Source organism: Loxodonta africana, chromosome 16, assembly GCF_030014295.1.
Source record: "Loxodonta africana isolate mLoxAfr1 chromosome 16, mLoxAfr1.hap2, whole genome shotgun sequence".
In the NCBI taxonomy this organism is placed as follows: Eukaryota; Metazoa; Chordata; class Mammalia; order Proboscidea; family Elephantidae; genus Loxodonta; species Loxodonta africana.
This window is the reverse complement of record NC_087357.1, coordinates 15,985,020-15,999,622: the sequence shown is the minus strand read 5'-3', so window position 1 is coordinate 15,999,622 and position 14,603 is coordinate 15,985,020. Positions and strand designations below refer to the sequence as shown.

The 14,603-nt window shown below is 45.7% G+C and overlaps 1 protein-coding gene across 1 annotated transcript in view; it reads right to left on the bottom strand.

Moving 5' to 3' along the window:
- Window positions 1-14,603, bottom strand: part of SFXN4 (sideroflexin 4) — a 25,355-nt gene extending 10,752 nt beyond the window's left edge. Inside the window, exons 1-11 of the mRNA XM_064269257.1 lie at window positions 14,465-14,603; window positions 12,810-12,875; window positions 9,939-10,007; window positions 8,750-8,776; window positions 8,418-8,472; window positions 7,141-7,166; window positions 6,402-6,455; window positions 6,260-6,316; window positions 6,066-6,131; window positions 5,229-5,319; window positions 3,616-3,731 (exon numbers count right to left, since the gene is read on the bottom strand). Of these exons, the coding sequence (XP_064125327.1) occupies window positions 3,616-3,731; window positions 5,229-5,319; window positions 6,066-6,131; window positions 6,260-6,316; window positions 6,402-6,455; window positions 7,141-7,166; window positions 8,418-8,472; window positions 8,750-8,776; window positions 9,939-10,007; window positions 12,810-12,875; window positions 14,465-14,503 (666 nt within the window). The 5' untranslated portion in view covers window positions 14,504-14,603. The remainder of the gene's footprint in view (window positions 1-3,615; window positions 3,732-5,228; window positions 5,320-6,065; window positions 6,132-6,259; window positions 6,317-6,401; window positions 6,456-7,140; window positions 7,167-8,417; window positions 8,473-8,749; window positions 8,777-9,938; window positions 10,008-12,809; window positions 12,876-14,464) is intronic.

Sequence of the window (14,603 nt, the reverse complement as noted above, 5' to 3'; positions counted from 1 at the left end):
TTCTTCTGGTCTCATGACAAAGGAGGCAGTTGTTCATGGAGGCAATTAGCCACACGTTTCATATCCTCCTCCTATTCCTGATGTTCCTTCTTCCTCTGTTGCTCCAGGTGAATGAAGACCAACTGTTGTGCCTTGGATGGCCACTTGTAAGCTTTTAAGATCCTAGGCACTACTCAACAAACTAGGAGGTAGAACAGGAGCACTAAACATGTTATTTAGCCAATTAATTGAGATGCCCATGAAACCATGACCGTAATCCTCCAAACCATCTCAGTCTACTCTCCAGCTTGATGAGCCCAAAAAAACCCAAACCCACTGCCGTAGAGTCAATTCCGACTCATAGAGATCCTATAAGACAGAGCAGAACTGCCCCACAGGGTTTCCAAGGAGCAGCCGGTGGATTCGAACTGCCGACCTTTCGGTTAGGAGCCATAGCTCTTAACCACTATGTCACCAGGGTTTCCAGCTTGATGAGCAGTTCACAGCACTCCTAACACCGTGAAGGTACAAGGGAGTTGAAGAGAAATGCACATGTATGTCCCCTCGAGGACTTGCGCGTGGATATCCATAACGGCATTATTGATAACAGCAAATGACTGGACACAGTCCAACTCCATCAACTGGGGAACGAAAAACCAAAATGTGGTACATCCACCCAGTGGAATACTAAAAAACCAGTTGCTGTGGAGTCAATTCCAATTTGTGGTGACCTCATGTGTGTCAGAGTAGAACTGTGCTCCATAGGGTTTTCAATAGCTGATTTTGGGAAAGTAGATCACCACCCTTTTCTTCCGAGGTGCGTCTGGGTGGACTCGAACCTCCAACCTCTTGGTTAGCAGCCAAACCCACTAACAATTTGTATTGTTCAGGGACTCCAAATGCGATACTTCTCAGCAATTAAAAGGAACAAACTACTGCTATATGCTACAACATGAGTGTATCTCAAAAGTGAAAGAAGCTAGACACGAGACTATTCTATGACTTCGAAACAATGGAGACAGAAAGCAGATCAGTGGTTGCCTGAGGATGGGAGTGGGGGCTGACTGCAAGTGGACATGAGTTAACCTTGGGGATGATGAAATGTTCTAAAGCGGGATGTGGTAATGGCTGCACAACTGTGTAAATCTACTAAAATTCATCAAACTTTACTCTCACAACGGACGAATTTTATAGTATGTAAATTACGCCTCAATAAAGCTGTTACAAATGTCTTTCAAAATAGAGGCGTTAAAAAAAATTATGTGTGTATGTGTGTGAGTGTGTGTGTTGTACTGTAGGTGTAACTGCCTCCATGAACAACTGACTCCTTAGCCATGAGACCAGAAGGACCGGATGGTGCCCAGCTACCATTACTGCACGTTTTGATCATGGGATCAATAGATGAATCCTAATGAAAAGTGGGGGAAATGTGGAACAGAATTTCAAATTTTTACAGAATCCAGACTCACTGGCCCTACTGAGACTGGGTGAACCCTTGAATCTATCACTCTGAGAAAAACTTCAAAGCACGGACTAAAATTATCCCCTGAAGTCATCTTTAAATTAAATAATTATTTAGCTACATCAGTAAAGGATGTTGGACATGAGCACTGCAGTAGTTTAAAGAGTTATCTATATGAGATTAACCTGTCAACAGTAACTGTAAAGCACAGATGAGAAGTTTAGGGGATAGTGAGTCTAAGTCAATGGTGGTGACAGTATGCGGTAGAGAGAGTGAGAAGGGCGATACAACACGAAGAATGTAACCAGTGTTACTGAATTGTACATGCAGAAACTGATGAACAGGGGTGTGTTCTGCTGTGTATATTTTCACCAAAATAAAAATAGAAAAATATAGGTGTTGTGTTACATATTGGTTTTACAATAAAAAAATATGTGAAAATGGAAGACATGAATAATTTTTCTTGTACAGGTGAAAATATAACAATCCAAAGTCTTTCTTAGACTAAGCTCACAATATTCTTAATTTATGCATTTGACTCTGTTTCACAACTGTTTAGATTTTTTCCAAATGTCTAGTCATCTAGCAAAGTTATTTGGTATCTACTGTGTACACAGAAAGTTTTGTTAGGTGTGGTATACCTAAATATTTTTTGAGAAAATACATTTTTGTCCATCAAGCCAACGCTGCATATATAGAATTCAGGCTGTTTCCAAAGTAAGAAGTTGTTTTGTTGTATTTTGGTTTAATATGTTGAAATAAACCATATCATAGCTTTTTTAAAAAAGTCTCTTTAGGTGTCTTCTTTAAACACATGAACCTTCATTAGAAAACCCAGAGATATCATTCTCCTTTCTGGCAGCAATTTCTCTCCTTGTAACTTGTAATCATTGAATCTCTATTGTAATTCATTAGAAAGGTGGCCAGTATTTTCAGACATGCTACTAGATATGACAAAAATACTGCCGTATGTATCTGATGGCTTATAATTCAGATTTGTAAGTCACCGACAGGATTGAGAGTAACATGTTTCATGAGCCGAATAATTATGTATTTACTGACTGAACGAACAGCCATCGTTTCCGACTTTCTCTTCCTCCGCCATGCTGGGCAGGAGAAGGCTGTCCAGCTGGCTAAGAGACTCCCCTTGGATGTGGACACTGTGCTAAGCCAGCTATTTCCTTCACTTCGTATTTGGGGCACTTCCACACTGCTCTTCATGCTGTTTCCAGACAACTGCCTCACACTATAATTCTTTAGCTAGAGTCATTTCACAGAGGCCTACAAAGACCTCACCTGTTAAAAATACAGTGGTTAAGAGCTACTGGGAGCTAAATACACACAGAACCAGTGTGTTGAATTGGGCAAAAGAATAAACTACTGAATAGCAAAAAATTATTACACACTGAGGCCTTTTGTAGAAATCTTAGGTCAGAGCACCGGATTTCTTAAGACCATCCTGGACAGTAAACCAATCCTTAAAGATGAAGATTTGGGGTGATGGAAACATTTGGAAATGGACAGTATGTTGGCCACAGAACATGAGGAATGTAATGAACGTCACTGAATTGTGCACATAACCAAAAACAACAAAAAAACAAAACCTGCTGCTGTGGAGTCAATTCTGACTCATGCTGAACCCACGCGTTACAAAGCAGGACGGCTCCACAGGGTTTTCTTGGTTGTAACCTTTACGGAAGCAGGTTGCCAGGCCTTTCTTCTGTGGAGCTGCTCATTGGGTTTGAACTCCCAATCCTTAGGTTAGGAGTCAAGCTGTGGAAGTGGCAAATGTTTTGTTAAATATATATATTTACCACAATTAAAAAAAATGCCAATATTAAGAAAACCTGATCTGTGGAGTGAAGAGAGAGGGGAGCCCAATGACTTCCTGGAGTGCAGAGCAGTCTGGGAGGGGAGTGGCCTCCAAAGGTGTCCCCAGTCTGCTCACCCTGGGAGGGCGGACGCCAGGCTTGGAGAACAAGACCTCCCACGGGGACAGAAGCCAAGCAGTCGCTGGGTGCCCATCTTTCACATACCAGGGTGCAAAACGCAAAATCTCTCTCGGGTGATGAGGAAAGGTTGAGGGGAGACATGAATTTGTTACCAGTTCTTAAACAGAAAATTCGATTCTTCACCAAAGGGCAAGGAGCTACAGCTCTGTCGTGTCCCCCTACCTTTTCCCCAGCTCTTCTGGAACAGCCTATGACTTTGCCTTCTTTGTCCATGACCTTGATGCCTTGAGTGGTCTCCAAACTTCGGGATGCCAGAACATTCATCCCACTGACTTGGGCTGAGGATTAGAAGGGACACACACGAGGGATGAGTTTCGGCTTGCTTGAGGAGCATCTCAGGTCTGCCCACTTCCAGCCTCTTTCTGAAGATGCCTCCCCCAGCCCTCAGGTGCTCCCTGCCATCGGCTGGGCCAGCTATGTTCTCTCCTGCAGGGTTGGGGGGGGCTTGAGATTGGGAGCAGAATTGCTAGCCACTCAGTCTTGGACCAGGTTCCCATACGCTGACGCCCAGCCCCCCTCTCTGATAGGATCCTAAGGAGAACGCCAAGGTCCCTGAGATACAGCCCCCTCTTTGCTGAATCTGCTTTGACCAGGTTTCTATAAAGCAGTTTCACCAATTTCACCGGTGACATCATTTTGCCAACTCTCCACACTGCTGTGAACACCAAACCCAAATCTGGAGCATGAACTAGCGAATTCGCACACTGACAAACTTAACCACTCAGTTAACATCTCTGTCACTCTCTTTGCTGGAATCCCTGTGCCACTGCTTGCTTGCTGTGTGACCCTGAGAAAGTTACTTCACTGCTCTGTGCCTCAGTCTCCTCATCTGTAGATGGGAATAATATTACCCACCCATATTTCTTCATCAGGAGTAAGTGAAATAATGCATTAGAGAGCTTTACAGAGAGTCTTTAAAAAGGAATTTGGGTTTCCAGGCTTGCATTCATCCTTTGACAATTAAAGGGTATAAGGAGCCCTGGTGGTGCAGTGAGTAAAGTGCTTGGCTGCCAACCAAAAGGTTGGCAGTTCAAGCCCGTCAGCTGCTCCATGGGAGAAAGATGTGGCAGTCGGCTTCTGGAAACACTTAAAGCCTAGGAAACCCCATAGGGCAGTTCTACTCTGCTCTATGGGGTCACTATGAGTCAGAACTGACTCAGCAGCAATGGGTTTTTTTTTTTTTTTTTTTTAAGGGGAGTTATAGATTGAACTGTGTCGCCCAAAAATATGTGTTGTAAATCCTAAGCCCTATACCTGTGGATGTAATCCCATTTGAGAATAGGGTTTTGTTATGTTAACGAGGCCGTATCAGTGTAGCCTGTGTCTTAGGACCTAATCACCTCTGAGACATAACAAGAGCGGATTAGGCACAGAAGCAAGCACAAATGGGGAAAGGCAGATGCCACATGGAGGTCCCCAAGGAACACCAAGGATGCTGGAGAAGCTGAGATGAGGATCTCCCCCCAGGGCAGACAGATACAGCCTTCCTCTAGAGCCAGTGCCCTGAATTCGGACTTCTAGTCTCCTAAACTGAGAAAATAAATGTCTGTGTATTAAAGCCACCCATTTCTGGTGTTTTTTTGCTACAGCAGCCGTAGGGAACTAAGACACGGGGTATCAGCAGGCAAAGTGTCACCTCTCTGACTCAGCCTGCCAATGGTGGCTGTCACTGGCCACATCACAGACGAGGAACCCGGGTGGCTTTGGTGACAGAAAAAGGCTCGAAGGCCACAAAGACAAACCCCAGACTGCATGCCCCAGCCCTTCCTGCTCACCGAGTAAAAGGACTGGAAGGGCTCTTCTGATCAAAAAGCGAACAAGATAGTTATCCAAGGAATACTTCATTTGTGCCAAGTTAGGAATTATCTAGAAAATAAGAGAAAATCAGAATTTCATGAGACCAAAAATCACTTGGACAGACTCAACAGCAGAGAGCTAACCTTTACCTGGTTCCTGATACAGGTCAGGCCAGGGTTTTCCCATGTGTTTTTGTTTTAGTTCTTGTAATAGCAAGGTAGGTATTGTATTTCATTCTCCATGCTTACCAGAGGAGTACCCCAAGGCTCAGAGTCCCTAAGGGTCAGAGCCAGGATTCTAAACAGGTTTGTCTGACGCCAAAGTCAACACTTGTAACCGTTATTGTGTCCTGATATCCAAAACAATATACAGTTCGCATAACATGTTGTGCAGTATAAGTTATTTTTTTAATTTGAGTATATGTGTAGGAACTTAGAATGTTAACATGGTTATTTTTTCAGAGTGATAGGATTATAAAACCAGTTGATTCCAACTCATGGCAATGCCATGTGTGTCTGAGAACTGTGCTCCATAGGGTTTTCAATGGCTGATCTTCTTTTGGAAGTAAATTGCCAGGCCTTTCTTCCGAGGTGGACTTGAATCTCCAAACCTTTGGTTAGCAGCCAAGCACGTTAATCATTTGCACCACCCAGGGACTCCTGATAGGATTACAGAAAACGTTTATTTTCTCTTCTTTATGTCTTATTCATACTTTCTAAATTGTTTAAGTTGGGGTAGAAATTAAATTTGAAATCAGAATAAATCTTTTTGGATTCTGAATAAAAGAGGTTCGACATATTTTTAAAAATACCTACTCCAATAAAGGTTGACGAAGCAATTACTCCTGCCCCTAGTAACAGACTGTCTTGTGGGCGATGATGCTAAGGAAAAATAAAAGCACACGTTTAGCAAATTCCGTAATTTTACCCAGCAAGGATCGTTTAAAAAAAAAAACCTCTAGAAGAAACAATACTAAAATTACACGCCCCCTCAGACTCCTAATACTCACATAGCTTGGGTTTCCATTGACCATGTTGAAGACTGTCGTATAGGTGTAGAAGGAAAGCTGCAGAGAGACACAGGCAAACTGAACACATTCTGGTTTCTAGCATAACGGAGGTTAGTAATCAGAAAATAGAAATAATGGCTACCTGAGGTAAAATCAAGGACTTTATCCCTTTTGATGGCATCATCGAAAAAAACACCTTTTAGGAAGAAAGTAAAACAGACATAAGTGTTTGCAGGGAAGCAGAGCCTACAGGAGCCCGGAACTTTCCAGGGCAGACGCACAGCTGAGCCCCCAAGGAGCTGGGACAAGGAGAGGAGGGCGGAGGATGCAGGGGCCACTGGTCAGAGGGCAGACCGATGCTGAACTAGCTGCTCTGTAAACACCGGGGCCTCACCACGGTCCCTGTCCCCAAGACCTACAATCTGGCACGGCGGCTCAGAAGTATGGGCTTGCACAGGGCAGGTGTGCAAGGAGTGGGGAATGAATGAGGTGGACAAAAGCACCTCATGAGAGCCAAGGTGGATGGCCTTACTGAGGGCAACTCAGGTCCTAGATTGAGGGCCTGTACGGGAGGAGACTTGGGGTGAGAGGTTGACAAACCATCATCTGGGGCTTGTGGGCATATCTTACTGGGCTCCCCCACAACAGGTGTTCAAAACAAGGATCACCTGTGACACTGTGGGCCTTCAAGGGGCCTGGACACCTGATGGGATAGGAGTGTATGTGTTTGGGGTTGGGTGGATATGAATGACAGACAAGGGTCATGGGTTGGGGGTCAATGGGACAGGGTCTAGAGCTGGAGGGACACCAGCTGCTGTCAGGAGCTGGTGGGAATCATCCTAAACTCCCCGTTTCTTAACGGTGAGCGGCAGTTTACTCACCAAGGGCCCCGTGAAAGGCAGGAAAGCTGGCAAAGAAGAGCAGAGCAGTCAGTGAGTATAGCTGCTAAGGCAGAGAGAAGATAGGTAGTGGCACCGCACACCTGAAAACCTCATCATCCTCCTGATGTCATCGGCCACAAAGGAAATTTTACTCTTTTTTCCAAATAAAAATAATAAGTATGTGAAATGGCACAAAATTAAACCTGCACAGTGCAGAAAAACATGAGTCTCCCACCAGCCTTGCTGGTCACTCTACCAAAGGTAAGCACTGTTAATGGTTTCTTGTTCATCCCTTCAGGTCAGTTTTCTAACACGACTATCAGGTGCCCTGGTGGCACAGTGGTTAAAAGCTCAGGCTGCTAACCAAAAAGGTTAGCAGTTCTAATCCACCAGCTGCTCCCTGGAAACCCTATGGGGCAGTTCTACCCTGTCCTATAGGGTCTCTGTGAGTTCGAACAGACTCAATGGCAATTTTTTTTTTTTTTTAAATCAGGATATATGGAGTCCTTGGGTAGTGCTTGGCTGCTAACCGAAAGGTTGGAGGTTCAAGTCTACTCAAAGGTACCTCAGAAGAAAGGCCTGGCAATCTCCTGAAAAATCAGCCATTAAAACCCTACAGAGTACAGTTCTATGCTGACACACATGAGGCTGCCATGCGTTGGAATCCAACAGCAAATGGGCTTTGGTTTATCAGGATGTATACATTTCCCCTTCCTCCCCGCCTCCCCATCCCTGATTTATACAAATGGGATCACTATACACCATTTTCCACTTTGCGTTTTGCCCCTTAATACTAATTCCTGAGATCCATCCTTCTTATTAGCACGTAAGACTTACTTCATTTTATTATTGAATTATTTAACTACAGTCCGAATTGTTGGATATTTATCCTGTTTCCAGTGTTTTGCTTAAAACATAGAGAGAGAGAGTTTTAGAGTGGCAGTGATCATGGGGTTTTATTCCCTTTACTTTAGTTAGATATGGTGAAAATGAAAGATGATAAATGGCATTCCTAAAGCTAGCCCTTATAAGTCATATGTTCTGGAACCATCAGTGAAATACTCTGCTATGCTCACTGGGGCATGACGGACCAGGGCAGGATCCAGCCCAGGCCTATCCCCTCACTCCCATAGCCCAGGACCTCACTGCAGGACTGAACACAGATCCAGCCCCTGAGCCTGCTCTTCTCCACTGTCAACCCCAAAACCCTTAACATTAAAAAGCTGTGGTTTCCTGACCCATCACTAGAAATCCTTCCAGAAAAAAAACTGACTCACCTGCAGGTCGAAAAGGAGCGGGGATCAGTTTGCTATTGTCAGGATGCACCGTCGACTTCAAAAGAGTAAACACAAAAGACATTTGGTTTTGTTATCTTAAACCGTTGTGGTAGAGTCAACTCCAGCTAATGGAGACCCACGTGTATCAGAGCAGAACTGGGCTCCGCAGGGCTCTCAATGGCTGCAATCTTACAGAAGTAGATCACCAGGCCTTTCTTCCACAGTGCCACTGGGTGGATTTGTACCACCAACCTTTCAGTGCCAACCATCTGCGACACCCAGGGACCTTTATTATTTTAGAGGCTAAAAATTACTACAGGGCTGAAACTTACAAGACTTCTCTTCCAAGCCTCTTGTATCTAAAAAGACAAAAAACAAGCAATAGCTCGTAAGGTGGTGTGGCTGCAAAAAATCTCCCCACCAGTCTCATTTCTGGTGTCCTCTTTGCTCCACCTTTCACAAAATAAAGGCCAGAATGTGGACAGAGTGAATCGAAACAAATGAATCAGATGCTGAATGAACAAACAAATGAACTAACAACAAGCAAAGAGAGGACCCACACAGAAAACAACCAGGCCACTGAAAAGTCCTAACTTATTCTGACCTTTGAGTGGACTCTAGGTCCTCTCAACACCTGACTTTTCCCTGCAAAAGAGACCAGTCAGCCCTGTAGCTCTGCAACTCCATAGTCTCTGAATCCAGCCTGCCCCTACTCAGTGCGAAGTGGGTAGATGACCATACCATTAGTCAAGCTGTCAGCCAAAGGCCCCAACAAGCTCTTAGAAAAACCAAGTTAAATATGGGAGCTTTCCACAGGCTGCCTTGTGGGACTGATGTCTGTGGCCTCCAGAAAGCTCCATACACCACTAGGTCCGTACAAGGGAGATAACAAACACTTGGTTCGACCACTTGCATAGGAATGTAACCCGGCCCCGGAACACTGTCTCTGTCAGGAATCATATTCTGATTTAGGAGTCCTGCCGGAATTCTGGGGTTTGCTCTGGGGCTTCTGGGAATCAGCTACAGAGAACCTCCGCTAATACCTGCTACGCAGGGGGAACCCTGCTCCAGCTGGTTTGTTGTTGTTAGGCGCTGTAGAGTCAATTCCAATTCCTAGGGGCCCCACGTGAGAGAGTAGAACTGCCCCGTAGGGTTTTGTAGGCTGTAATGTCTATGAGAGCAGATCGCCAGGTCTTTTCTCCCACAGAGCCGCTGGGTGGGTTCTAACTGCTGATCTTTCGGTTAGTAGCTGAACATTTAACCATTATGCCACCAGGGCTCCTTCTAGTTGGTTTATGAGAAAGAATTCTAACTACATTTAAAAACCCAACCCAGCTTTGAAAGCTGATCCTATAGGCTTTTCAAATTATAAGCCCAGGGGTAGGGAGGAGGGGCAATGATAAGATTACAATTATATGATTAACGACCAAAACGATGCATGACTTCAGACTATTCAAGCAGAATCGTCTGAAGGCAACCCTCCCAGCCCTGAACCAGGTATACTTAGGCATCCAGACACACCTTCTCGTTCTTCATGTCCTCTCTGGCTTCATCTGTTGCTAAGAGTTGCCTCAATTTTTCGATTTTTTCCTACAAACAGATATTAAAAAAAGATGAAGCAACGATCTCATCATTGTTCGGATTCGTCCATTGATTTAGGAATCACACCATCACTTATCAGCACACACTGTATCTAAACTGTACATCTAATTTCAATGAGGCAAGGGGAATTCGGTTCTCCCCTTCTTGGGAGTTTCCAACAGGATAAATTCCAGGTGTAATTCAGGTTTAGACCTCCCCAGTTCCCAGACCGCTCCAACAGCCCACCCCACTGCTGCTGCCCCCTGTTCTTCTCTGATAGTAACTCTCTCAGTGGACAACACCATCCACCTAGTGTCTCAAGTCAGAAACCTGGCAGTCCCTTCCCTCTCCTTCACCCACATCTAGTCATTTCAGCCTTGTGTTCTCTCTTCTTGTATTCTTAATTTGAGAAAATAAATTTACCAAAAAATACAAATAAGACTTATTCACATTCATAATCCCACCACCCGGAATTGACAACTGCAAACATTCCATCATATTGCTTCTCTTTTTTCCCCCCCCAACAAGAGAGAACCATTGCCCCCAGGCTCAATCCCTCCCCATTCTACCACTCTAGAGGTAACCACTGGTATGCGTTCTGGGTCTATCCTTCTAGTTCATTTACTTACCTGCTGGTTCAGTGGTAGAAGCCTTGCCGTCCATGCTAGAGACTGGGTTTGATTCCCAGCCAATGCACCTTATGTGCGGCTACCACCTGTTCATCAGTGAAGGCTTGTATGTTGTTATGATGCTGAAGGTTCAACAGAGCTTCTAGATTAAGCCAGACTAGGAAAAATGGCCTGGTAATCTACACCCAAAAATCAGCCAGTGAAAATCTATGCATCTGTGGATCACAACAGTTCAATCCACAGCTAATCATGGGGGACCACGTAGCATTTCATTCTGTTCTGCATGGGGTCGCCATGAGTCAGGAGGCCAACTCAACAGCAGCTAACAACAATACATGAATACATGTAACCATAAGCAATATAAGGCATTTTTTTAGTATAGTTTCCAAAAGTGCTATCATTTATGCATCTTGCTTTTCCCACTAAACATCAGAGATACTCTATGTTTCCATTTAACATATAGTATCTATCTAATTCATTACTTTTAACAGTTAATCAGAATTCTATGGTATGAATGTACCATGTTTTATTTAACTATTGCCATACTGATGGAGAAGGAGCCCTGGTGGCACAGTGGTTAAGTGCTCAGGCTGCTGAGAGGTTGGTGGTTCAAACCCACCAGGTACTTCATGGGAAAAAGATGTGGCAGTCTGCTTCCATAAAGATTCACAGCCTTGGAAACCCTAAAGGGCAGCTCTACACTACCCTATAGGGGCACTATGTGTTGGGATCAACTTGATGGCAATGGGTTTGGTTTTCTTGGGGGGGTTATACTGATGGTGGAGCCCTGGTGGCACAGTGGTTAAGAGTTCTGCTGCTAACCAGAAGGTCAGCAGTTCGAATTCACCAGCCACTCCTAGCAAACCATATGGGGCAGTTCCACTCTGCCCAAAGGATTATTATGAGTTAGAACTGACTTGATGGCCAAGGGTTTGGTTTTAGTTTTTTGAGCACAATAAGGGAGTGTCCTTTGTCTCCTGCCCTTCAGGTTATTGCTGGTGACAGGGCATCTCCTCTTCATTCCCCAGCCACACCTGGTTCAAATGCTCCCCATCTTTCACTTGGACACCGGGCCACCCCCTGAACTGACTGCTCCACCTACAGTATGGTCTCCTGTGGTTACTCAACACAGGCTACCAAAGAGACCCTCTGAAACACAAACAGCTCCATCTTAGTCACCTGCCCCGTAGGATAAGTGCAACCTCCTCTTGTTTGAACAACACACAAAACCCTTAAAGGTCTGCCTCACCTCCCAGCTCTAAAAGCGCTGGTGATTTTGTGACCTGCTCTGACCCTGACCTTTGCTTAAGGTCACCTCTCTTCCCTGACATTTCCTCCCTGCCTGGCTCATCTCAGCCTTCCCTCAACCACCCCACCCACAGAGTCTAGCATTTTCTCCGTTGTTGTGGTTAGCTGCCTGAGTCAGTTCTGAGTCACAGTCACCCCAGGTACAACAGAACAAAGCGTCGCCCAGTCCTGCACCATCTTCATGATTGTGGGCATGCTTGAGTCCACTGTTGAGTGCGTTTCAACCTAGGAGGCTCATCTTCCAGCACTATCTGGGACAATATTCTGTTGTGATCCATCGAGTTTTCATTGGCTACTCTTTGAAAGTAGATCGCCAAGCCTTTCTTTCTAGTCTGTCTTAGTTTGAAAGCTCCGCTGAAGCCTGTCCACCATGGGTGACCCTGCTGGAATTGGAAATACCGGTGGCACAGCTTCCAGCATCACAGCAATACACAAGCCGCCAAAATACGACAAACTGACACGAGTGGTGGTTCCTCCAATTCCCTGCCACACCCCTCCTTTACAGCTCCCAGTTCATGGTTTGTGACCAGCATTGCTAATCTGTCTTCCATTACATGGCCGGTTTGTTTCAATTATCTCTGAGTCACCAGCACCTGGCTCAGGGCTCGGCCTTACCTGTTGTTCCAATGTACACTGCTATTTATCATCCTTCCAATCTAACGAGCTCATTCAAAAGGAATAAAAACATAATAATATTCACCTAAAGCACAATTAAAATGAAAAAATAATAATATATAAAGTCTGTTACTTCAACTGCTTCCAAAAGAGACACAAGACTTTTACAACAATTAAAAAAGGGAGGGGGCCCACACAATCTTCAAGTTTCAGAATAAAATGTGAAATCTCTTATCCCTGAAAGTAAGAAAATACTTACAACTGAAATGACCAAATTTATAGGGTCTAATAGTTCTGTCCACAGAAGAAATCTTTGAATGAAAGACTTGAAGAAAAACAAACAAAAAAGGTTAATAGTACAAAAACAAAGATACAGCATAATAGTAAAATTAACATGCTTTTTGAGAACCTACTTTGACGGCACTGGGTTTTTGGGTACTAGGGCCCTGGACTATGCTCTGCCTGTTCTGCGTGTCACCTCATGATAGCCCCATTTTACAGGTAAGGAAGCTGAGGCTTAGAAAGGCTCATTAATGTACTCAATGCAAGACAGCCAGGAAATGACTGTGCAGCCTGTACTCTTAAATACTTCCATATCAGATTGCTCCTGAGAGTTAAAAGCCCAGGCTTTGGGATCAGTTGAGCCTGTGTTCCTTCCCACACATGACCCTGAACATCGCACACATGACCTTGAACAAGTACCGAGAAAGGCCTCAGAATCTGTTTCCTCGCCCTTTTGGCAGTTGTGAGACGTAAATCCAGAAATGAAGACCTGGACATCCCAGTGAGGGTTCGGTAACATAGCCAGGTCACAGGTGGAGGAAGTAAGCTGGGCTGCTGCAACAAGCCCTCTCTCCAGGGACAACTAGAACTCCCTGCCCCCTCTCAATTTCCCCACCTTCAGGTAAGGGCCTGAAAGAGAACACTCCATGGCCCTGCTGTCTAGTAGGAGGCTGCACACGTGTCCATGGGGCACCTGCAACGTGGCTGGGCCCAACGGAGATGTACTCAAGGTGTAAAATGCACACCGGATTTTGAAGACTTCATACAGAAACAGATAAAAATAATTTTATTGATTGCATGTTCAAATGGTAGTATTTTTGATCTACTGGGTTAAATACAAGACACAGTGAAACCTGTGAGAGCCTAAAGAAACTGCCTTGTTTTTCCTGGTCTCCAAAGTTTTCCACCTTTGACAGCATGTAGTCTTACAACTTTTCTATCCTGTCAATGGAAAATATTTGAGTTTTCCTTCTCTGACTTTACAGTGGTTTCGGCCTTTGCAGGTTTACTGTATTAATAAACTCATTTCATGTTTCTTTTTACCTTTTTAAACGTAGCTGAGGCATTTTAAAGCACCTCTGTCGCTTACTTCCTATTTCTACTGGACAGCGCTGCCTTCCAACGCACGCTGAGACCCGTTACTTGGGTAGATGGGTGGCTGCCTAAGCCTCCGGGTCTCCTGCTCTGCGGCAGAGCCAAGGTTGGGAGGCTGGTCTCCATATGCTGCTCAGGAACAGCTTATGAGGCACAGGACAGACACCTGCCAAGGGTGGACTCCTCCGCCAGGACGACCTGGACGGTGACCTTGTGGCGACCCTGCCAGCCCCAGCCTGGGACCGAAGCGATGTCTACAATGACAGCGTGACCGTGGGCACCTAGCAAGCTCGGGATTCCCCTTGGTCCACCCCCGGCTTTGTAAGCCGGTGGGCCCGAGGTCGGGCAGGTGCTGGGGCGCGCTCCAAGCCCACTTCCGGGAGGAGGAACCCGTGTGCAGAGCGGCCACGTGGGTGGCGCAAAGTCGCCGAGCGCGGGTGGGCAGCTCGTGCTCCGGAGGCCCGACCCCACGCGGGCGGCCCACGCGCCCTCCCCCAGGCCCTGTCCCCAGCCCCGCGGCCGCGCCCCGGGCCGTACTTGGCGTTCGGTGATCCAGAAGCGCACGTTGGGCTCCATGAGGGCGGCGCTGCGCCCTGGGAGCCGCTGGCCCCACGCTTCCTCCTCCTCTTCCCGGGGCCTTTGTGCTGGTGCAGCGGCGGCCCGCGGAGGCAGCGCC